Here is a 25724-nt window from a genome sequence, read left to right as displayed (position 1 = left end):
TTTGTATACTTTTATACAAGCACTTTTGCATGGTCTTCTAATTTTTGTATTAAAAATTATATATTTTCTTAATACATGATTATTTTAATACACTCACAATATTTTACACATTAGTTTTTTTTTCGATTCTAATTTTATGTTCTATGAAAAACTAATAATTTTGAAATTGATTGATTTCAAACTTCACTGTCATTCTGTTTACGTGAATAGCCCAAATTCTAAATGCTTACATTAGATTATACAAACTAAAACTATATTAAATATGTTACAAGACCTTCTGTTCATATTAAACTATTTTAGACTACAAACATCCAACAAACGAAAATTACTATGGTAACCTCAGAACCACAACGCGCTCTTTTATCAACTATAACTGCAACTCAATCAAGAATCAAGGAATCTGAAATTGAACTTGAAGCTAAAGCAAATATTCCAGAACTGGGAACAGATCCAGCTGCTAAAAAATGGAAACAAGTTACATTAGATACTAAGAAACAGAATGTTGGTTCACAAATTGCAGCAATGAATGCTGCTACTGCTCAAGTAGTTACCTTAACATCAGGTCCTCAAGATGAGGTGATAAATTAGTTTTTTTACACAAATGTACAGTCATAATATCTTACTATTTTTTTAGGTGGACCATAATGCTGTAGGCGCTGCAATAACAACAATAGGAAGTAATTTACCTGAGATGACCAAAGATGTAAAAATGATTGCTGCTCTTATGGATGATGGAAATATGGGAGAAAAATTAATAGATGCTACAAGAAAGCTCTGTTTCGCTTTCAGTGACCTACTGAAGGCTGCAGAACCAGAATCCAAAGAGGTATTAAATATATTTTCGTTTGAAAGTATTTATTAATAATGCATTTTTTATAGCCAAGACAGAATCTTCTTAACGCAGCTTCCAGAGTTGGCGAAGCTAGCACTCAAGTTCTTGCTACTATTGGAGAAGATACTGTCGAAAATAAGGAGTTACAAGATATGCTATTATCTCTAGCTAAAGCTGTTGCAAACACTACGGCTGCACTTGTCCTTAAAGCTAAAAACATCGCGTCGACTTGTGACGATCAGCAAACACAAAATAGAGTTATCGGTAAAAATATTCACCTGTACCTGTCTGTGTGATAAATTACCAATTGATTGTTATAGGTGCGGCTACCCAATGTGCTTTGGCTACATCTCAGTTAGTGGCATGTGCTAAAGTTGTCGCTCCTACCATACATTCGCCAGCCTGTCAGGAACAATTAACTACTGCTGTTAGGGAGGTAAGTTCCAAGATATTGTCACTATATATTATCAACCATGACTAATATATCACTGACCCATGGTATTGACATAACATGGCAAATAAAATTGCTTATCTGATTCAACTAACATATTATTGAGCTGATGATGCTGTAGATTTTCATGTTCCAAGTCTTGGCTGCATTTTTTGTAATAAAGATTTATTTATAATCCATATAACACTATGATTTGGTTATTTAATAATGTCCATTTGTTGTCTCAATAAAGTGTCTTATCAGCAAGTAATCATTAATTAACACAAGTATTAAGATAGTGTAAGAGTCCTTAGTCATCCTTTTCGTTTTTTAACATTTGTTTACTACAAAAAACCTTTGGAAAACATAGATGTTGATCCAAAAGTGTTGGAAGAAAAAAAGTAAGTGAAATTGAAAGAGGATATACAGAATAAGATCACGCCAAAGAAACTATTATACAAAATTAGCTATAAATCCTCATAGCAATACTACGAGAATACTACAACAACAATATCAATATAAAAACAAATAAGAAGAGCTGTTTCTAAAAAGAAGTATAAACAACTTATCCATCATAAATCTGAGAACCCTTAGTGGTCAGAGCAATCAAATCACAAGACCTACCTAAGACAATGAAGAACAGAATTAATATCTCCTCAAAGTAACTCAATATATTCTCAGCAAGTTTTCAATGTGTTTCTTCTAATGTTTGTTTTATATTAATGATGCATTTTACTATGTCAAATTTCTTCCAGCATTGCATGATATGAATTTCAAGATTATATTCACTATTATGCAGTCTCAGTTTCATAGAGAATGACCTGATCTCACACAATCTCCAGATGCACTAGAAGATAGCAGCAATTTAATACTATCCTTTGCTGTCATAAACCTAGGAGTGAACTTGTTGATTTAATTTTAAATGTAAAGTACTAATACACTTTCACATAATAATATGTATCCACATTTACAGGTAGCTAAAGCAGTTGAGAACTTGGTTGCAGTGTGCAATGAATCATGTCCAAACGAAGATTTAAATACTCAATTGAAAAACGCAGCTTCAGAAGTAACACGGACATTAAATGATTTATTGAATCATATGAGATTAGGTGAGAAAGTGTGAAACGAAATTATATAATTGTAAATAGATACATCACCTATCACCTATTCCCTTAAGACCTTTTGAGATCTATCGTGGTTCTACAAAGTGGATTCTCCAGCTTTATTCTTATTATGAAATCTATCAGCTTGTAAACTGAAATCTTCATATAGCTTGTTACTAGTGAATAGTACGGTAACTTGCAGTTTCTTTCTCTGATCCACAGAAATTAACAAGGACAGCTCTGTTAGCTGTATTATTTTTTTATGTATTAAGTTGTTAGCAGTTTTCCGTCTTTTCTTATCATTTCTGCCGTGAATTTTGCGCGTTGGTTATAATATCAACCCTATGTTTGACTTATTGAATTCTTCACCATAGCTTAAAGTTGTATTCCATCTACCCTACACTGTTGAGTGAAACCACTCTCGTATATAATTGTAAAAAAAGACTATTCTAATGAAAAATACTGAAAATATATATTTTAATTATTGTATGTAACTGTAAAAGTAGTGACAATGTTTTATTTGTATTATAGTTGCAACAAAGTATTGCCCTGAATATATATTTATTCATATTCTTTATTATTTCGATAACTTGTTCCTGAGAAATCATAGCAAATAATTATTGAAAATGTTTGACCAGTATTAGTTACAAAATTATCTACCTAAAATATTTTCAGGTTGGCAAAAATCAGACAAATTAGCATACTATTTTACAATTCAGACAGGATAAATTGAATCTACAAACCTTATAAAATATTTGTTAACAACCTTTTCTCTTATAAACAGAAAGAAGCTATGTTTTGATGTCCATTTATTCTCTTGTCAAAAATATACAGTTTGAAATTTAATTATTATGACATTTTTAGCGAGCCGAGAACGAGTCAAAGAAACTATCCAAGAACATAGTGTCGAGGAAATATATACAGCTACTGATAAACTCTCAGCAGCATCTGGGGACCCTAATGAAATGGTCCGACAAGCGAGACGTTTGGGTCAGGCCACCGCACAATTAATTCAAAGCATAAAAGGTAGGTTAACATGAAAACAGGTTAATGTTCAATAGAAAATTAGTGACTAAATTTTAAAGTATCCCTAAATTTTATGAATGCGCTTCAAAATCAAACATCAAACTTAAAACCGGTTTTAGCGATCTTTAAAATTAAAGTCCCGATTTCTTGACTTTTATATCTCAAAGTTGATTTTAGGCAAGAATAAAGCACATATCCGTGATTTACAAATATTGTATATTATCAATAATATAACCTTAACTATATATACAACAACCAAACTTTCCATTCCAATTGTCCATAGCCAAGTTCAAGTAACAGAACTGGCGAGCAGCACCGTGTGTAATATTACACGAACCATTGGGAGTCACTTTTGATCCCTCATAACTCGAAATATATTTCACATAAACGTATCAAATTTGGCTCATTGAGACTTGTGAGATACATATATGCTCCATATTTCATAAACACATTTCAAACGGTTATTTAGGTATTAACGTCCAAAAATTAGCATTTTTATCACTGATTGATCTAAAGATCAAAACTCTAACCCAGTTCCAGATGACCTAGAAAGTTCAAATGTAGCATGCAGATAGGTAATTAGGTGAATACAAAGGAATAAATCAGATAAATTTTTATCATTTTATTATAATTTTTCACTTAATTCATTCTATTAGGAACACCTAACTTATACTTAGGGCTTGCAACGGTAATAGATGTAAAACTTATGACAGCTGGTCTTTATGTGGATTTTAAGGTCCTCACATGAATATATAATGAGTTGAATACCACCCTTAATTTAAACCAAATATTTCCGTTTTAGTACTTATAAAAGAATAGTCAACTTTCGTATTTATTACGTTATTATCTGGGATTTAGTATTAATTATTGTGTTAATATTTACCGCACATCAATATTATAAGATCATTATACTCATAAATAATTAAATAATAGGCATTTCGGTACGCAGTGAGCATTGCGACACTGGAGCAGCGAGGTGAGAGCGGTGCCATAAAAACTTGACGCGAACTTATCCGAGCGAGTGGCAGCCGCAGTCATAAGCGCGAGCGCCCTCTTGTTGTCTAGTTGTTTCTTGATATCTGACCTATTATGTACAAAAATAATGATATCCTATCAACAACATAAAGGAAATGAGAACCGATTTCGATATTATTATATGTGCTTTGGTTGTTGACTTGACAAAGACAATGACAAAAGAAGCGAGAATCTAATCAATCCAGAAATTTATTTACAACATAAAATATCATTTTTCTCCAACCATCAAAAAATGTTGACATTTTTGTACTATTTTCAGGTGCAAAAGCCATCAATTCCCTTACCGTACAAAAATTTGCTCGTTGCTTAGCAACACTTTTAACCCTAGGATTAAAAACGCTACTTTTAATCCTAGGACTAAAAGTACAACTAAACTACTACAAAAATTATATGATTAGTACGTCTACTTGACAATCGATATTTACCAACAATACCAGATATCCATGACTACTGACTTGATATCGCTGTTATAATTAATAGGTGCTCAAATTTATTACCAAATTATTAACGATTTTTGAATAAAACTAACTTTATTTTAATTTTCACTTGGTTGGAGAAAAAATAGTATATAGTAATAGTATATATAGTGCCTATTTTTATTAATTATTATAAAATTATAATAATAATAATTATAATATTATAAATATTAATTTTAATCCTTATAATATAATATACTATTATTCTTATAACTTAGTATAATATATTGTAGCCTAAGGTCTCACTTTATTAGTTTTCATATATGAATTATATTATAGCCTTCACAAGTTCTAAACCTGTTACTCGTCGGTTCTTATTTTATTATTCCGAAAATTTGGCTTGCTGACTATTGAACTTAACACCCATTTAGATTTCACTTCTTTTGTCGTTAAAGTCAACAACCAAAATATATCATAATATTGTACTTGGTTCTCATTTCATATATATGTTTTTTGATAGGACTCAAATTCAAGTTTAGACGAAAGATCTATCGACACAGGGAAGACATATTTAATAAATATAATGAAAGTGGATTTTTTCAAGGCTTCAGATTAAATAAACTATAAATATGTTATTGAATCGCATTTAGCACTTAATAGCACTGCCCACAAGCTGTAGGTGTTAACTTTCTATTCTTTATTTCAGATATGCCTATATCGTAAAACAAAATAATATTAATCTTTTTGGTTTTTTATAATTAAATGCATTACATCAAAACTAATATAATCCAGGTCTGAAGTTGGATGCATATGGGAATCATTTATGGTCTCCTCACATTGGGTTTCATAATTTAACAACATCTCCTGATGAAAAATATTTATATTAGGTTCACATTAGATCTAATACTCAACTGTACCGGGTGTCCCAATAAGAATGGTTCTCGACCATATCTCGGGAAACGGTTAACAAGTAATATTGACATAATAATTGGAGCTATTATTAATAGAACAAGGAAAGACAATTTTGAGGAGTCAAAAAATATTAAAATCCGTTCAGTCAAACCGGAGTAATTTATGTTTAAAGGAAAATGCTTAAAATTTACACATTTCTTAAGATATCTCATAATACGAAAAATACATCGACATGCGGTTTTCGCTATTCTGTTGCTAATTTGGTCTACTTTTATATTCCTTAATTAAAACTGTATGTTTCTATTTAATATTTTTCAAGGATAGCTAGATTTTAAAAAAATAAATAAATAGCGCCCTCTAGCGTATACGTTACTCATTAGGTTGTTTCGAAATTATAACTCTTACATTGGTAGAAAGGAGCTCTCTTCAAAAAGACTAAGTTTGCATAGATAGGTTAAGTAGAACTGGACTTACAGGCGTTTTTTATAATCAAGTTCCCGCTTCCCCCCCTCTTATTTGAAGAGATAGACTAAAACTTGTAAAATCAAATATACGCTGAATTTCTTGAAGAATACTATAATCATAGATACATCTTAATCAGGCAAAATTTGTAAATTATTCATTTTATAATTTTTGGTATTTAATTACGCCCTCTAGCGGTGGACCTACAACTCTGTAAATAATTTACAGGTTTTTCTCGAGGTCACTTTTGTTATAAATTTTTTGCACGAAGCTGTACTATAAACCGGACCAGCACCAGTCAAACGTCCACCTTCCTCTGTGATGGGTGTAATATTTTCAACGATCTGTTCCACCTAACAAAAATATATACAATATTTAACTCCCTTATACAAATGCATAATTGTTATTAGAATAGAGATTTATTAACTTTGAATTTATTTACAGTAATTTTGTCGCTGTCAAATGGAAAGTCCATTTCCACCACTGCTTTAATATTTATAATGTTCAATACAATTTGATCTATTCCATCGCCCTGGAAAGGACCACCAACTGCCCCTTTATTATTTCCTTTTTCACTGCCACAATTTTTATAGCTTTGGTTTTTAAATGATCAAATTTGGTGTTTAACTGCTCCACAGTTCTATTTAATAAAAAATTCTTGCTATCAAAATTCATAGCAATCCCTTGCCAAATTTTTTCCTAGAAGAGGAAAGAACAGAACCGGACTTAGGCATGGGCCAACCCGGGCGTGCGCCGGAGGCCCCCGCTGCGGGGGGGGCCTCGCGACGAGCCATATGATTGATTTTTAAACATATGAATGCAAGCGAAAAAATACATCCATAGCCAATGTTCAGAATCTTGTACTTTTTACCCTAAGGACTTCGATGCAGCCAATATAGAGTCTGAATTTATTAATTTTAAATACCATCTACTAAACGCAAATGTTTTCGAACCGACCAAAAAACTTTTCATTGGTGAAATAGGCCCCTTAAGTATTTTGACTCTAAGTCCGGCTCTGGGAAAGAATAATTCATCGTGCAACTAACAATCATATTTCACTTGTTGATAATTTATTTGTAGTTTTGCATTCTACAATATGCTTCTCTTTTTTAACTTACATTAGCAATGACATTTTCCCCTCTTTGCTAAAAGTAGCTCTCCCAATTTTTTTCCGTTACCATACATTTTAAATTAAATAATTAGCAGCCAAATTGAAAAAAAAAATCCTAGGTGCATTAAAACTATAAATCTTGTCAATTGTAAAAAAGTACACGTAAACTAAAGGTACCCAACATAAAATCAGATATACAAGAAATACACTAAAATACAATATGACTAATATACAGTTTCGTTCTTTAGCGAACTAATATAACGTTTATGAAACGCACGCAAATTAAAGCCCTCTTAAAATCAGTTTTAACTTTAAGTCGTCTTTAAGCACATATTATGAAACCGATCGTATATAATGTTATATGACTTAACTAACAATAGACTAGTCTTGAGTCAACATCACTTACATTCTCTTATAATCAATTTAATTCAATCACTACAGGCGAAGCAGAAAAATTGCCTGATTCAGATATACAACGCCGATTACTGGGTGCTGCAAAAACTTTAGCTGACGCAACCGCCAAAATGGTGGAAGCAGCTCGACAATGTGCAAGTCATCCACACGAAGTGGTTTATCAAGACCAGTTAAGAAAAACTGCAGAAGATCTTAGAGATGTTACGGCAGTGGCTGCAACTACGCCTGCACTCAGAGCTAAATTGGTAAGAGAAGTAAATTCTTGAAGAACTTCTGTTTTCATATTGATAAACATTTTTTAATTTGTATAGGTTGATAGAGTTCAAATTTGCGCCCGAAAAGCTGCCGCTTCTGCTACTCAATGTATAACTGCTGCACAAGCCAGCCAATCTTACAATACCAACGCTACTACTAGAGAAAATCTAAGTCAGGATACTATGGAATTGGCAGAAACAATACCATTGTTAGTTGAATCAATCAAAGCTAATGGACAAAATGCAGAAGATACCACCAGTCAAGTCGAATTAATGTACATCGCAGAGGTGTTCTTACATCCTGCTAGTCAGTTCATACAATCCTCTCAGTAAGTGTTTATTTTATTGTATAATTTCTTGCTTGACCTTCAATTTAAATGGAGAGAAACTAGTTTACTAACTATTTACTCCAAATATAAACTGTATATCGACTATCTTACGTAATAGTTTTAAAATTCTGACCATAAAATTTGTACATTATATTATTACTATTATACTTTTTATTTTTGCAGATCTGCTTTACCAACATTAACAGAACACTCTGTACGTGAACAATTATCTAGTACAACTCAAAAATTCAACACAGAATTAAGTGATTTACATAGTGCAATTAGCAGAGCAAAACCAGCATGTCAAGGCTTAGGTATGGATGCTGCTCAACAATTAATAGCTGATCTTCAAGAAGAACTGAATGAATTCGAAAGAGCAGTCAATGCATACAAATTGAAACCATTGCCAAATGATACACCAGAACGTGGAGCTCTACAATTAGCTGCCAGTACGAAACTAGTTAATCAAGGTAAGTTCTATTATTTGTTTAAATTGGTACCTGAGATTACATTTTTTTACAGGTATAGCGCAGCTTTTAAGTGCTTCAACTCAAGGTAATGAAATGTACACATCTCAAGCTGCAAGAGATACTGCTCACAGCCTTAAGAATCTTACCAATGCCGTTCGTATGGTTGCTGCCACATCAGACAATCCAGAAGTTCAAAAAAGAGTAATAAACTCGGGTCAAGATATACTTGTACTATCTTCAAAACTTGTTAGCGAAGCTCAAAAGAGTCTAACAACTGTTGGAATCACCCCAGGTCTTCAAAAGGCTGCCAAAGATATGTCGATAGCTTTGAATGCCGCTGTAAGCTGTTTGCCAGGACAGAAAGATGTAGATACATCCATTACGAATATTATTGGTACGCTTATTTATTTGTACTTTCCTGTCCTTCTTATTTAATGAATTTTTTTAGAATGGTCATCATCATTGACAACAAACAATTTGCCACACACAAAAAAAAGCTATGGCGAACTACAGCAAGAACTAAATACGGCTGCAGCTAATTTGAATGAAGCTAGTTCAAGTGTTGTAGAATCAGTATATAGTTCTATTCAGTTAGCATCGACGTCTAAAGATTTTGCAGCTGCGTATCATGATCTACTTGGTGTTACTATGGAAATGGCAGGACAAACTGTAGATACTACAGTTAAAAGTAAGTAAAAATCGATTTTCGGTCAGTAAATATTAATTATTTTAATTTCATAAGAAATTCTGATGTTTGTAATTCTTATGTGGCGAAAGATGAACAACACCATGGACCAATATATTTTTACCCAAAAAGCTATACTGTAGGTCTTCTCAATGTGGTCAACGTTTTAAATTATTATTATGGTGGCAAAAAACAATGTGGTACTCAAAAGAGATTAAGTTGGCCTGTTACAAAATGTTATTCTTGCTATTGATAGCTTCTTGACAATTGTAATAGTAAACAAAAATTTATGTGTTTGGAATTGTTTTACAAAACCATTCGAGTACCACAGATTTGATTTGACATATTTTGAGAAAAATCATTTTTGCATGCACATAAAATGACTAAAAGAACCTTATATTATATATATATATATATATATATATATATATATATATATATATATATATATATATATATATATATATATATATATATATATTATATACAACTCAAAGATTTATGATATGTAGTTTTTAAATAAATGTTTTCAGGTGAAATAGTTCATTCTTTGAAAACCATTTCAACATCGTCAAGTACGCTTCTCACGACCGCGAAATCCTTATCTGCTGATCCAAATCTTCCCAATGGAAAAAATCAATTAGCAGCTGCAGCTCGTGCTGTGACTGATAGTATTAACCATCTGGTGAATATATGTACATCAGCCGCACCTGGCCAAAACGAATGTGACAATGCAATTAGACAAATGAAAGCTATGAAGTACTTATTGGACAATCCTACAGAACCTATCAACGATTCTTCTTATTACGAAACTTTGGACACCGTAATAGAGAAAAGCAAAATATTGGGCGAAGGTTTAACAGGCATCACATCTAGTGCAAAATCTTCAGAACATGAAAAATTTACAGAACATGTCAAAAATTACAGCAGTGCTATTTGCTCCATGATTGAAACTTCTGCGCAAGCTGCATATCTAGTAAGTATGCAATTTAAGAACTGACTATGCAATTCCATATTTCCTAAGAATTGTTAACTTGATGATTATCATTATTTTAGATTGGTGTATCGGATCCATCAAGTACAGCAGGTCGACCAGGCTTAGTAGATCAAGCCCAGTTCGCTAGAGCTTCTCAAGCTATCCAACAAGGTTGTGCAGCTCTATCGTCTTCAACAAGTCCACAAAAACAAGTATTAGAAGCCGCTACTCTAATAGCTAAACACACCAGCGCCTTGTGTAACTCCTGCAGAATGGCCAGTTCAAAAACAACAAATCCTGTTGCGAAGAGACAATTTGTACAAAGCGCTAAAGCCGTCGCTAATAGTACAGCGGCTTTGGTTAAAGAAATTAAGGCACTAGATGCAGATTATTCTGAGGAAAACCGAATTAGATGTGCAGAAGCTACTAGGCCACTTTTAGGTAAAACAGAAATAATACTGGAGTGAATGGAGATAAATATAAATATAAATATATCTTTTTCTTTTAGATGCTGTAGAAAATCTCTGTCTATATGCCAGCTCCAGTGAATTTGCAACTATTCCTGCAAAAATACCTCCTCAAGCCCGTCACGCTCAACAACCTATTGTTGATTGTGGCCGTAAACTAATTGATACATCGTGTGCTGTTATAAACGCCACCAAAAATCTTATAATTATGCCCAAAGATCCTTCCACATGGCAACATTTTGCTGGTTGCTCCAAGAATGTATCTGATGCCATAAAACAATTAGTTGTCAACATCAAGTAAGTACCTATTTGTCTTTCCATTTCGACATAATTAACTATGTATTTTATTACCTTATTAAGGAATGAAGCACCTGGTAAAACCGAATCTGACACTGCTGCTCAGATCATCAATAATCATCTGAAAACGTTGGATGCTGCATACATGGATGCTGTTTCTCAATCCCTCACGCCAAGGAAATCCGCAACTCTTCCAGTTTATAGTCAACAAGTTGAACGATCTGCTGCTGGACTTTTTGATACTATAGAACCATTACGACATGCAGCTAAATATGAAGCTGAAAGTATTGGTATGTTAATTATTAAATAAAAAATTGTACTTCTGTATTGAACACTTTTTATTTCCAATGCAGGTCATGCTGTTAACCAATTAATACAGTATTTTGAGCCCTTAGTAGAAAGTACCATTGGAGCTGCATCTAACCTTACCAACTCTAAACAGCAGGAACAAATTTTAGATCAAGCTAAATCTGTAACAGAATCTGCCTTACAGTTTGTTTATGCGACCAAGGATTGTGGTGGAAATCCTAAAGTGAGTACATGTACGAGAGCTGTTTGATGGATATGTAAAAGTTCAATTATTGTAAAAAATATTTTATTTCTTTACATAATCTTTCAAATACATACAAAATACAGCGAGATTTATCAAACCGTCCACCAACTAATTTTTCAAAAATTTCAGAAAATATGTGTTTATATAATAATGCAGTTTGATTATTTTTTTGCAATAGCGGTAGATGCATTGTTCTTCTTCTTCACAAAATTAGTATAATATTGTTATCATTTTACCTTTTTATGAATAATAAATAAATATTACTCGTTCGAAAATCCAAAATGCTATAACCATGCCCTTATTGATCGAAAAACGTTTTTTTTTGCTGCTTATTGAGCACGTTTCTCAGATGAAATCAACTGCTCCGTCTCTATTTTTTGTTTTTCGGTTATACTAGTGCACTCAATCTTCATCCACTGGATTATGTTTGGAGATAAACAAATATTCGTTTCAATGCTTAACGCGAGCCAACTTTAAATCAAAGTGGATTTTTTTAATAGTTATAGTAAACGACGAATCTGGACGTTTTGCATTATCCGTGATCATTTAGCCATGTTTAAAAGTACCAAACCACTTACATGCATACATTTATATCATAGGATATGTTATCAGGATAATAATCACATAGCTTTTCCTTTCGTTTCTCATGCAAAAACTCATGTTTAATCAACTCTCAAAAACAATTTTGCTTTATATTTACCCAGCAATTATATTTCATCAAGTGCAAGCTAAAAATTTAATCAATATAGCAGAAGGGTTAACATCTTGGAAAATCTTTTGCAGTTATAAAATCTGTGTAAAATTCAAAAAATATCGGGATTAAATTATAATATAATCACCACTTATTATATTTCCATTCCATTCTGTGTGCATAATTTTTCTAGAATTTTAATAATGAAGAAAATTATCAATAGTGAACAAGAACTCCGAAGTGTATGTTGAATCCACAGAATTTTTATCTAATAATTAAAATTAAAAAATTATTAGTGACTAAACATGTTAGATAATTTGACTTGAAAATCTCTTTGTCATGATGACATGAGTATAAACAAAGAAATTCTGATAATTTCAAAAAATAAATATGAAAAACAATAGTGTACAAAATATTTATTATATCTATCTCAGCTAGCCATTATCCAAATGTATACAATTGTGGCTCTACCACAAAATTGGATCTGTTTTTTCTTAATTTATCAAAATTGGTAGATCTTAAACAATCGCAAAGAAATAATAATTTTAAGAAAAATCAGATGATCGTACCACCAGATATTTTAAAAATCACGTTACTGTGACAAAAGAATCAAGAAGGTACAATTTCTTGGTGTCCAGATGTTTCAACTTACATTTTGGAAACTTATAGAAATAATTAACAGCTTAAAGTGACCAATATGAAAGAACAATAATTGGTATTGGTACTAAGATAAATTAATAGTTAATTTATGAATCTCTCAATAGAGGCTGTAAATTTAATCTTTCTCAATAATTTTCGTAAATTTTCGGTATATGGTGCTACCATATGTTGAGATATTCTACAAAAATAGACATTTAAAAGAAAATAATTTATTGTAGTTTATTATAATTTATCATTAATTACATAATTCCGTCAGTATTTAGTTATATAAAGCAAAAAAAATCTGAAACGAATTAAATTCTGAAACGAATTAAATTATTTAAAAAATTAATTTCTATATTCGCTTTATTTAAAGTCATTTTAGAAAAGTATACAATCTATACAGTATATGTTTCAAGTTTGAAGACGCTACGTTGCTTAGTAGTATTTGTTTGGTAGCTGTCAATAGTGAACGTTTTCAGTGATTTTTTAAACATGGAAAAAATCGGTCTTTGTTATGTGATACAATTCTTTCATTTGAAAAGCCTTAGCCCAATAAATATAAAAGCTGAACTAGATTCTACTCTGGGTAACACTGCTCCTTTGTTATCAACAGTAGGGTAGCTTTGTTCCAACTAGACCGTACGACCTGCGAAGACCAGCATCGCAGTGGTCGACCAAATGAGGTGACGATTCCAGAAATGTTGAGAAAATCCACAAAGAGGTACTGGATGATCGTAAACTGAAAGTGGGCGAGCTAGCAGGACATAGTAGGCATTTTTCAAAAGTGCGGTACATCGCATATTACCTGAAAATTTCGATATGAGAAAGCTGAGAGTAAGATTGGTACTGCGTTTGCTCACAATGGAACAAAAACAGCGTTGTGAAGTTGTTTCCATCGAGTGTTTGGCAATGTTTCACAGATATAAAGCCAAATTTTCACGCTGCTTCATAACCATGGATGAAACGTGGGTCAATCACTTCACACCCGAAACAAAAGAACAATCAAAACAATGGACTGAAGGGAGAACCGGCTCCAAAGAAGGCAAATACCGATTTATCTGGAGGCAAAGTCATGGCATCGGTTTTTAGGGATGCGCCTGGGATGATTTTAATTAACTATCTTGAAAAAGGAAAAACTTTCAGCGAGTATTATGCGAACTTATTGCAACGTTTGAGCGAAGAAATCAAACAAAAACGTCCGCGTTGGGCTAAGAACAAAATGTCGTTTCATCAAGATAATGCACCAACTTACAATCCGTTATTGCAATGGTCAAAATTAATGAACTAGAGTTTGAATTGCTACCTCATGCTTCATATTTCCCAGTTTTAGCCCCCTCGGATTATTTTCTGTTCCCAGACTTGAAAAAATGGCTCGATGGTTCAAGATTTTCCAACGTTGAAAAATAAATATATTTTTTTTTAATGAAATGAAATTTGAATTGTTACCTCATGCACCATATTTGCCAGATTTAACCCACTCGGATTATTTTCTGTTGCCAAACAAAAAAATGGCTCGGTGGTCAAAGATTTTCCAACGTTGAAAAATAAATATACTTTTTTCTAAACCTTTTGTGTTGTCTTTGTTGGGCCAGGTACTTCTGGGGCCATCCTCGTAATTTTATTTATTACAAATTGTAAACGTGTATTTCCCCCTTTAATGTCTTTTAATCCAAAAGTAAATATGCAGTACCCTAAAATTATTGGTAAAATTGTTATTAAATGCGTCAGATATCCTCAAATCTTGTCACAAGTTTCAAGAAATAGGGATCTATTTGAATCGATTAAAGAAGACAAGACACTTTTCCCTCCCAATGTTCTCTTATTCCCGTGAAATATTTTTTAGAGATATTTTCGTGCAGATCTCCAAGTCATTAGGCAAAATCTGTAAACAGTGATATTTGTCAAATGCAACTGTTTTCCTATGTCCGGCGATTTGAACGGATTAGCTTTCGGACTCTGTCTGTTATCGGTTCTCATGCGTGGTTCATTTTACCTTACATCGACTCTCATCCTGAAAATGCTGTAAAACATCTGTACACTGTTTCCAAGTTTCAAAATTGTCATTTATTTCTCTCCAAAATACAGTTTCCCAAAAACAATAACTACACACATTCTACTGTTTATTTAGTTCAAACTCGTAATACATCTTCAAGTCGCCACGGTGCGAATACTGCAACTTAATTTCTACAATTGTATTTCTCTCTTTTACCAAATTTCATTGAATGATTTTTCACATCATTATTATTGATCTTCCGATAATTCCTAATACAACTACATTTTTTTGATAATTTGACTAATAATAGATCATGTAGGAACTGTCAGAATATAACTGCATAACTACAAATAAACTTAATTATTTGTCAATATGAGTGACTTCCAAGAGACTATTTCAATATCCGTATTTTTTCATATTATGTATTTTTTGTCATATTACAGTATCTCGGTATTTGCAATGCAAATGACGAATAACAAAAACGAGCTAAACACGAATCCTTATTCTGGTAAATTGGGAATCCATGAGAACAATTAAGTTTATTATAATGTACGGCGACGTTGTTTTGAAACTCCACTGGCGGATTAAATTGATACTTTTAGTTTAATATACCTACGCCATTTGTTCTGTGGGAATAAGAAATAAATAGTTGCCAAACAAGGATTATACGGCTGAAGACCCATCGATTCGATGTTTTGACTGCTCAAAAGTGTTTTTGTTTGAACTCATGTGTGTGAGCTCGCATTGTCGTGGTGGAGAATGATTCGTCTTCTGCGATTGGTTTCCCTTCCGACAAACCAATGCTGGTGTACCATTCAGTATTGACCGTTTTATGTTGATCTAACGGAAACCTGGCCACATGTCCAGTTATTCCGAAAAAACTAGCGACCATTTGCTTCGAAATGCTTCGTGCCCAAACAACTTTTGTTGCATTTGATTCGTCGCTTGTCATGATTATATAGACGTATTTTAAAGCACTGCGATTGAATTTTCTCAGAATTTCTTTGAAATAATCGACAACGTTTTTGAGCGATTGTCAATTATGTGATAGTCAACGCGAACAAATCTTTTTGACAGCCAAATGTTCATGCAATATTGAAACTAATACCCAAGTATGCCTGAATCTCATGGTATTTCACAGGACGATTTTTTCTAGCCCAACAGCAGAGCTTTTATTTTATAAGATTTTTTTTTTCTAGATAGTTTAATATAAATAATAACCAAATACAATTTGAAAATTCATTATTTTATATCTGTAGCTTAAAATTATTGTAACTTTCGCTAATTCATAATTCTGTACTTCATTTCAGGCAGTAAATATTCATCCTGATATTGATGAATGTGCCAATTCATTAAGAGATAATCTTCAAGACTTGGTTACTAGTTTGGAAGCAATCTCAACACAAAGCGGAATTGTATCAGGTGTGGTTGACAATTTAACAAGATCTATGACTCGATTATCAGACAACAGAGCATCTCTAATTATTTCCGATAGTGATCTTGGTAAGTGGATTTTAGCTACAAACATACTTGGCTAATAAGATAATGTTTACCATAAAAAAGGGGCTATCCACGTGTCAACGAGTAATCACTAATTTTCTTTTCACTGTGTAGTGTGTACTAGTCAAATAATAAACTTAAATTAAAATAATTATAACTAAAATATGAAGAATATTAGATTGTTGATACTTTTTTTCAAAATCTATAATCTTTTTGTTATTATTATTACAGGATTTGTTGACTATCAGACTCGAATGGTAGAATGTGCAAAAAGCATAGCAAAAATTGCTGGAGAAATTGCCAGTAAAGCTGCCACTGACACTCAAAAAGTTGCTCAACTCTCAGCAGATCTAGCTCACAAGTATGCCCAATTATCAAGTGATAGTATTGGTGCAGCCGCAGCTGCTACAAATGCTGAGGTTTCCGTTAGACTTCGAGTAAGTAGTAATTAAATCAGTTTATTGCACATTATTTTCCTAATCAAACCTTATATCTATCGAACACCATTGTCCTCTGAGTTTCCTATGTCCCAGGATTCAAAGGAGCTCTACTTCCCTTTCGTCGCTAGCTAGATATTTTATTTTGGCAAGCATTACAAGTATAGCTTTAGTGTCACATTAATTATCTAATGTTCAATTCAAAAATTCAATCATTTGAAACGTTTGTATTAATTTAAATATTTATCATTAAGGAAATAGTACAGCAGTTAGGAAGTGCATGCGTGGAGTTAGTCCAAACTGGGGGTCAGTGCTTGGTCAGGAAAGATGACATAATACTACGCGAAGTAGGAGATTGTTCTCGTAACGTCACAGAAAAAGTATCTCGAGTGTTAGCAACTTTGCAGAACGAATCTAGAGGTACTCAAGCTTGTATCAACGCTGCTTCTACCGTATCCGGTATTATAGGGGATCTGGAAACTACAATTATGTTTGCCACTGCTGGAAATCTTAATCCAGAAAATGAACTTGAATCATTTGCTAACCATAGAGAGAATATATTAAAAACTGCCAAGGCTTTAGTTGAAGATACTAAAACTTTGGTTGCTGGTGCTGCTTCTTCGCAAGAGCAATTGGCAGTGGCTGCACAAAATTCAGTAGCTACAATCGGTGAGTACTAATTTGTAACTTGTTGTGAAAATATATATTCTTCGTATTTTCTTATTTTCGGCTGGTTGTACAATAGTGTATTATACGAATAACTTAGTGATTGATTTGAATTTTGTATGTTTAATTCTGATTTTAGGTTCCCATAAATAGTATTGTGACTCTATTATAAAGGTATCTGATATTTAAATATGATGATAATAAATCTCTTTACAACAAAATACTTTGAATAATAAAACAAGAAGGAGCAAAACTTCCGCATTTAAAGCATTTTTATTAATTTATTAGAATTTATTTATACAAGTTGAGAAAATTATTTCGGCTAAGTTGCGTCTCCAAAGTTGATGAGCTCGTTTTTTGGCATTTCCATCACTCTGGCCAGACCTTCGGGAGATAGGATCTCGCGCTCTTGACGAGTATTTTCTTAAGTCTAATACTTGTTGATGTAAACACTAGACATCAAAAACCTCCACAAAAAGAAGTCTGGAAAGGTTAAATCGGGTTATCTGGACGGCCAGTGCAAATCAACAAAACCAGAGGTTAAGCGACCCGGGAATGCTTCTTTCAGAATATTGGTTGTGGTTCTAGCAGTGTGCACCATTTCACATGTTCTCCAGTCCTAATCCATCCAACTGAAGAAGAGAATCATTGGTAATTAAGGTCTGATTACGTCTCCAGCCTAAACAACACACCAGTGTGGGTATAATGATTTGTGGGTGATATTCGAATTTTCCTAAGAAACGACTATTGTTTATTCACTTAATTGCTAAGATGGAAATGAACCTCATCGCTTTTAGATAAAAAATGGTTTTATTTATTGAGATTCAGGATGACTTGAGCGTACGTTCACGCGTTTAGCTAACAGCTACCTAGGAACCGTCAGTTGTGTGGCACGTCATCTGGTGGTTGTCTCGAGCTCTCTTTCGATATATTGGGCAGTACCAGCGATATTCTCAACAGAACGGCTGCTCCAGGGCCGACCAGCCTTTGGAAGATCTCGTGTAGTTTCAGTTTCTTCAAAGTGAGTGGCCAAACTACGCAGTGTTTGTCCAGTTGGGGTTGGACGGCCAGAAAATATTCGACGAAATTCTCGGTGTGCCAACACAAACGACGAATTGTAGCGCAAAAAAATGTAAACAATTTTTCCTCTTTCTGGCGGACTAAACCGATTTATGTTTTATGTCGATTTGTATTATGTGCTTGTTTACTTCACAAATGTCAAAACCGAATTACATTTGGCACCTTTTGCAAAAGTTGTAGGGTTTTCCAATTAGGTGATTATTTTTACCCCACCTATTAATGCTCAAGTAATTGTTTTACTCTTTTTCTATATTTTAGTTCACAAATATAATTTGTTCAATATACTTGAGAAGCCTGGATATGGTTTGTTTGATGATGACATTGTACAAATAGGGCCTTTTGTGGATGGTGGAGGTAGTATAATTTTTCATTATCTGGGATCTACTTCATTTCCAGTAACATTATCAATGCACATTTGTGTCTATTTCATATGGAGGTCAGATCATATAACTACTATTGAGGAAAGTTCACTTTAAGTAGTCGACTTTAGTTATGACTAGTATCATGATGGCACTGTTATAGTACTTTTTGTTCTGTTTGTGATATAAGTCTTGTTAGCTATGACATGCTATTGTACCGCTGCGTGTACTTTGGTGGATATATTCAAAATTTTGAAATGATGTGAATGTTTAAAATTCTAAATTGATCTGTGTCTTCCAATCTTAACCAATAACAACAATAAAATATTAAGTGCCAACAGCGCCTAGGTGATACAAGTCAAAACTATACAAATATAATACAAAAAAATGTGTTGAATTTCTTTAACATGCAAAGTAAAATGTAAATAATTACTACAACAGTATTTGAGTTTATTTGAGAAGTAGAATGAATATTAAATAACAAACACTCACAAAATCGAATAACATCATGGCAAAAACTAACGAACTGGCGAAATCTCTGAAAATGTATTCTTTCTTCAAATCGCCCTTATATACTAAATTGGAATTTTGGAAACCCGTTGGTGATATTCATACTAAACACACTGTTTACACTACCGCTACACCAAAACTCCCAATTACACTGTCTGGCGTGCGTTTCGATAACAAAGTTGACGTTTTCAGAGACAAGTAAATTACTTGAGGCGATAGCAGTGAAACGACGGGGGAAGTTGGGGATAGGTGTTCCCTTGTATCAGGATAACACACCTAGTCACATGTCTACAATTGCAACAATAGACTTCGATTTGAAATATTGTGATATTGTAATGGCGAAAAGATCAGGTGGAAAATAAACGTTTCAGGGCGGAAAACCAGGAATATCATTTTCAAACAGTTAGTCCTTTGATTATCTAGGTGTGCTGATTACGAATATGGATCATGAGACGAAAGAGCTAGAAAAGGGTAGCAGAATAATGAGGTCCGTGAATAATATTCTTAAAGAAAAAGTAATCTCCAAAGTAACAAAGATAAGATTGTACAAAACAATGTTCAGACCGACTGTACAGTATGGATGTGAGTCCTGGGTGCTAACTAAGAAGATACTGAAAAATAGAAATCTGGAAGAGGAAAGTACTCCGAAAAATACTGGTGGTGTGAAATAGTCAGGTGGTTGGGACATGTGTGCGGAATGAATGCAAACAGAATTGCAGAGAGCACAAATGGAGGAAGTGGGAATTAGAAGAAGAGGCGCAGGGCGAAAAAGAAATGGATAGAAGAGGTAAGATCGGATTTGAGAAGAGTGGGATTAACTGAGTGGAGATAAAGAACAGCGGACAGAAACAAATGGAGAGTTATAATAAAAAGAGTAGAGGAAGAACAAAACAGAGCTCAAACTTTTGGAAACATATCTTTTGTCATTTTTTTTAAATTGTAAAAAATAATATAGCTATATGCCTTCCAATATATATCTCTGAATTAATACAAATGTTTGTATAGCCAGCCGATATTTAAGTTGTTCAAGTTGTTTGTAAATTTCTTATTTTACATTTACGTTCTGAATAATTTAACATGGTACTTAAACAAGGAAAAAAAAAATAAACACACACTAACACCCAACTGGGTCCAAAAATTTACTACCATTGTGGAGTGCACAGGATGAATTGGAGGCTCTTCGATTTAATTTTTAAAATAAATATCACGAATTAACTTCGCTCATGGTATTTATATTTTATAAGAGTTATGTACAGTCGATTTATAGAAAATGATGAATTAAAATCTATAAGAATATAAACAATTAAATGTCTACTATATAATTTAGTATCTTCAAGAATAAGTACTAAAAATGTCAGTTAGATTCAATGTTGCAAAAATTAACATTTCGTTTATTTTGTAATGGAGCCAATGGTCAATACCAATATTTTCTTACTTTGAATACGATAATCCTGGTTCTTTTTTATCATTTATCTTCTTAATTAATTTGTAATTTCTGGAACCGTTGGCGATATTTATACTGAATACACTGTTTACACTGACGCGTGTTTCGATAACCAAGTTATCGTCTTCAGAGACCGAAGGTAAATTGTTTACCGTGAGACAATGTAATTGTGAGTGTTGGTGTAGTGTTGAGGTAAACAGTGAATTCAGTATTTACTTTATGATCATTTCTTATCTAAGACACGGTTAATAAATCTTGATTGTTTGTGACAATTTACAATCACTTTGAATACTATAAACGAGAAAACTTTTTTAAATGGTAGTTTATGTCTTTAATTTCTAGTGCAACTAGCGGAAGTGGTGAAATTTGGTGCAGCCAGTTTGGGTAGTGATAACCCAGACTCTCAAGTTATGCTTATAAATGCAGTACGTGATGTAGCGAGTGCACTTGGTGATCTAATTCAAGCTACAAAAGCGGCAAGTGGAAAACCCATTAACGATCCAGCTATGGTTCATTTAAAAGACAGTGCTAAGGTACGAGGAATTAATTATTTAAGTTAAAGCTTTTTATTTTCTGTTTTTATTTTTTTTTGACTAATTGTTTTATTTCCAATAAAGCATTGTTTGCAAGTTTGTGCATTAATTATAAAAAGCATTAATTAACCCAGGGAGAATTATGCATTAAATCTACAGAATATTAACGATACTCTCTATAGAGTCAAGTATTTATGATTATGCTAACAAAAAATATCTTTCATTCTATAAGTAAACCGGGGTAGGCTGGAATATTATGTACACCTCTACCCAAAGGATCTATTGTGTCCCTCTTTCTTGCTGCGATACTGAGGAAGCCAGTGTTTATAGCTGAGCTATTAATCTCACTCCTCTAAAAAAGTTCAGAATTTGGGATGGCTGTAGCTGCCAGAGTTCTTTGTCTTCTAATTCATATGTTCTCACCTTTCGAGAGAACGTGTATAGAGGTTTTGTCCTTTGTGCAATAAAATCTCCACACTGCATTATCTGCTAAGTCTAGCATCTTCTCATGTCCATTGATACTGCCCCGACATGACTCCTGTTAGTATTTGTAGGTGGTTCTTTCTTAGGCTGATTCATCAGCAGATCTTCTCAGGTTATAGTTTCCCGGAAGGGTCTTTGTCTGTCTCAGCACTTAAAATATTAACCTTTACTCCACATATCTCAATTCCATGGTCGCTAACTACAAGGATATGGATTTTATCAACTGTTTCTGGAATAATTACAATAAATGAAGGTCCCGGGTTCATATGGCCTGTTTGAAAGCAGAAAACCACTTACAAATATTTCCACAGAATGGAGCACTTTCAGGATAATACTCACGTCACGGTTGCTCGGTTTCTTGGATTGTTTTTACAAGTAAAAAGTTTCGTTTTTTTTTCATAATCTATATATCAGATTTATGTGAGATTTTGTCAGATGATATCATCATATACGATTTTGATCGACTTCGAAAAATATTTTCATGAAAAAACATGTTACATTAAAGTCAAAATAACTGGAATTTATTATATACAGGATTCAATCTAACTGTTGATAGAACAAATTTAATGAAGGGAATATAATTAATAACATTGATTAAACTTTAATTATTCAATTAGAACCTTCGTGAGCAATTTTCAAAAATAATTTAACACAAAATATTGTTAAATTGATTATGATATAAAATATTGTTTAAAAGGGAAAATTTAAAAGTTTTTGCTCAAATTCATTGTAATGTTTTTTTAAGATAAAAAAATCGAAATAATTCAATAATTTCAACGTAAGATATATTTCTGAAAACTCAAATAAATAATGAAGTATGGCAGATATTCAATAGTATTCAAAGTTTATTGTATAAACTTCGGTAGTTTCAGTGTAATATTGAAACATTAAAACAAACCGTTCCTCGATTACATTTCCACAGTTTTTTAGGTTTTACTTTTTTCTTTCATGATTAATATTTTACAGTTCATTATTTTCAGATCCTCGACAGTTTATTCTAGACTTTTCAATCATATTATTTATCATCCTTTTTATTCTGATTTAACAAATATCAATATTCTGAAGACATTTTATACCTATACATGCGCTCAAAATCGAAAACTTTTCTTTTCATTATACACTGCTACAATAAGTTAACGCGCCAATAGCAGTAGCATTAAAAACTATATAATTAACAAAAATATAGCGATTTTAAATAACATTGAATGAATGAATAACAATTTTAATATTTGGTATTTCCACCTCTCCTTTGAATGACGGCCTGGGATCATTGTTTCTTAATATAAACGACCTTAAGTCATTCTGTTCCTTCCATATTTCAATAAGAGATTCCTTACAAGATTCCTTAGGTATCTACCAAGCATGTTTAAACATGCTCATTGGTATTGAGGTCTAGTCGGTCTGGTCCCCGTGCTGACAACTCCATGGTATTGATTTCAAAATCAACCAGGTAATTCTTGCCACTCGAGCTGAGAGGCAAGAATTACATTTTTTGTAATATCAAAATACATACCTGAGATTGGAAGCTTCCGCATGTCTCAAATCGTCTTTTGACAATGAAAGGTCTTCTGGAATTACCATCAGCTTCTCTAAACTTTTGTATCATTCGAGATACTGATATATGGGACACTTCAAACCTTTTTCTTATATTCCGATAACTTTAACCTTCTTCATGTAATACTCCTACAATTCTCCCTGGTGAAATTTCTAAATTTACGCTTGATAATGATTCAATAACCATAGAAGAGTTATAAAATTATTTAATTACTCGCCCAACAAATTAAACTGTACAAAAACCAATTATGTAAATTGATTATTCCTTATTTGTCATTTTGTACTTATAACCCATAAACACAAACAGTTCTAAATTAAAACTTGCCATAAATATCATATATGAGTGCCTTATGATATTTAAACTTATTACAATAATTATAAACAAATTCAATGAAAGTTTTTGGAACGACGGTGTTGTGCATTAATTTTTGGGAGCAGTGTATATTAATTTTTATTCTTCAGTAACCTAATTTTTCATATATCTACATATCGTATTATTTTTGTCCAATTTATAGAAATATGTGATGAATAAATAAATATTTCTTCAATTTGTGTTTGTGAAATGTGTTTGGCGTATATAAAAATAAGTATAACACTGTAAGATATTGCCAATGACATCCTTAAGTGTGCGTGTTTTAGGATGACGTTAGGACAAAAGTTAATCAATATATTTACCATTAAATTCTGTAAGTTCAAATAAACTTTTAAATTGGGTATACACTCTGTACTCTACAGATAAACATATCATAGTATTTTGGGTCCATCAATACTAACAGAACCACTACTATTATAACATGAAAAAATGCATGTGCGTTGTGCTAATTTTGCAATATTTCACAAGTGGACTTTAAATAATGTAATAATATTTATCAAATTAATATAACGCGCATGCTTTTATATTTAACTCCTCCATATTTTTAATCATTAATGGAGCTCATCAAAACATGTCACGATTGTTTAAAGTCCACCAAAATATAACATGTATACAGGATTATGAATACATCTGTGGACATAATAAACATTATATCCTCAAATGCAGAGGCAGAACTCTTATAGTGTTTGTGTTGTTTTTTGATGTGAAGTACAATTTGTTCCAGACTCTCAATGCTACTTTTTTAGAATAACCATTGGTAGTAGTATTTGTTTTGAGTAATAATGCCCCGGAAAGTTTTTCTCCTTCAGTTTAATAAACTCCTTTTTTAGAAAAGTGTTGTGGCCTCTCCAATCCAGTATGATCAGGAATTATAATTGCCTATTTCAATCAAGATTTTGTGGCACTCTGCCAGCTTTGAGTCAATGACATGGGAGTTTCAATTATATCTGAAACGCTAAGATTAATTCGTCATTTTTGTAGCAATAATCACAATAGTGTCAGGCGTTTATTGGTCTTCTCTCATGAACAACCAATAAATGAATGTTGTCTTTTGAATTTCATATTTATATTGAGACACTCTTTTCATTCTAGTGATTAGTCTAGTTTCAGTAACTTAAGTAGCCCTTATAACTTTTCTTTTTCCTCAATTTACTAATAAACAGTTGTGTATTTCTATTATATTTATTTATTGAGACAATCTTATTGTTTTAGTTATTCTTATCTTCCTACAATCTCTAAAATTTGGAATTATGGTTTAGTTTTTTATTTCGCTACATCCTCACGATAACATTCACGTTTTTTTTTGGCATTTCGATAATTTCCCGGCTATTACATCATCTTTATTAGATATCACTTTGATCACTAGATTTACTGTTTTCTATGTACTGAAAGACACTCTTCTGATTCCTATTGGTTAGTCAAGTTTCAGCTTAAGTAACTGTTACAACTTCCCTTTTCTTCTTCAAACAACTAATAAACAGTTTTGCATTCTTATTATATTTGCATGTATCCTCTTTGACATTTAGACCATTTTGAGGCAGTTAAATCCTCACCTTGCTTCGTAAAAATTTAATTATAAATTTTTAATTGTCAATTTCGTGACTTCATAACTATAACATAGACGAATGATAATCATTTTTTAAAATAGAGATGACTTTATCTAAGCACTTTGACATCTAAAGCAATT

At 32.5% G+C, this 25724-nt stretch overlaps 1 protein-coding gene across 3 annotated transcripts in view; it reads left to right on the top strand.

Annotated features, from left to right (window-relative positions):
- LOC130442391 (talin-1) overlaps positions 1-25724 on the top strand; it is a 106756-nt gene that overhangs the window by 58561 nt on the left and 22471 nt on the right. For all 3 annotated transcript variants that reach the window (XM_056776457.1, XM_056776458.1, XM_056776459.1), the window contains exons 8-27: positions 301-576; positions 635-826; positions 880-1096; positions 1153-1268; positions 2236-2371; positions 3230-3391; positions 7769-7986; positions 8053-8324; positions 8508-8794; positions 8847-9188; positions 9243-9482; positions 10013-10455; positions 10536-10896; positions 10964-11219; positions 11283-11509; positions 11573-11751; positions 16409-16601; positions 16830-17035; positions 17290-17704; positions 21437-21627. In XM_056776457.1, the coding sequence (XP_056632435.1) occupies positions 301-576; positions 635-826; positions 880-1096; positions 1153-1268; positions 2236-2371; positions 3230-3391; positions 7769-7986; positions 8053-8324; positions 8508-8794; positions 8847-9188; positions 9243-9482; positions 10013-10455; positions 10536-10896; positions 10964-11219; positions 11283-11509; positions 11573-11751; positions 16409-16601; positions 16830-17035; positions 17290-17704; positions 21437-21627 (4929 nt within the window). The remainder of the gene's footprint in view (positions 1-300; positions 577-634; positions 827-879; positions 1097-1152; positions 1269-2235; positions 2372-3229; positions 3392-7768; positions 7987-8052; positions 8325-8507; positions 8795-8846; positions 9189-9242; positions 9483-10012; positions 10456-10535; positions 10897-10963; positions 11220-11282; positions 11510-11572; positions 11752-16408; positions 16602-16829; positions 17036-17289; positions 17705-21436; positions 21628-25724) is intronic.

This window comes from Diorhabda sublineata, chromosome 4 (assembly GCF_026230105.1).
Source record: "Diorhabda sublineata isolate icDioSubl1.1 chromosome 4, icDioSubl1.1, whole genome shotgun sequence".
In the NCBI taxonomy this organism is placed as follows: domain Eukaryota; kingdom Metazoa; phylum Arthropoda; class Insecta; order Coleoptera; family Chrysomelidae; genus Diorhabda; species Diorhabda sublineata.
The sequence above is the reverse complement of the archived record's forward strand: the minus strand, read 5'-3'. Positions and strand labels throughout refer to the sequence as shown.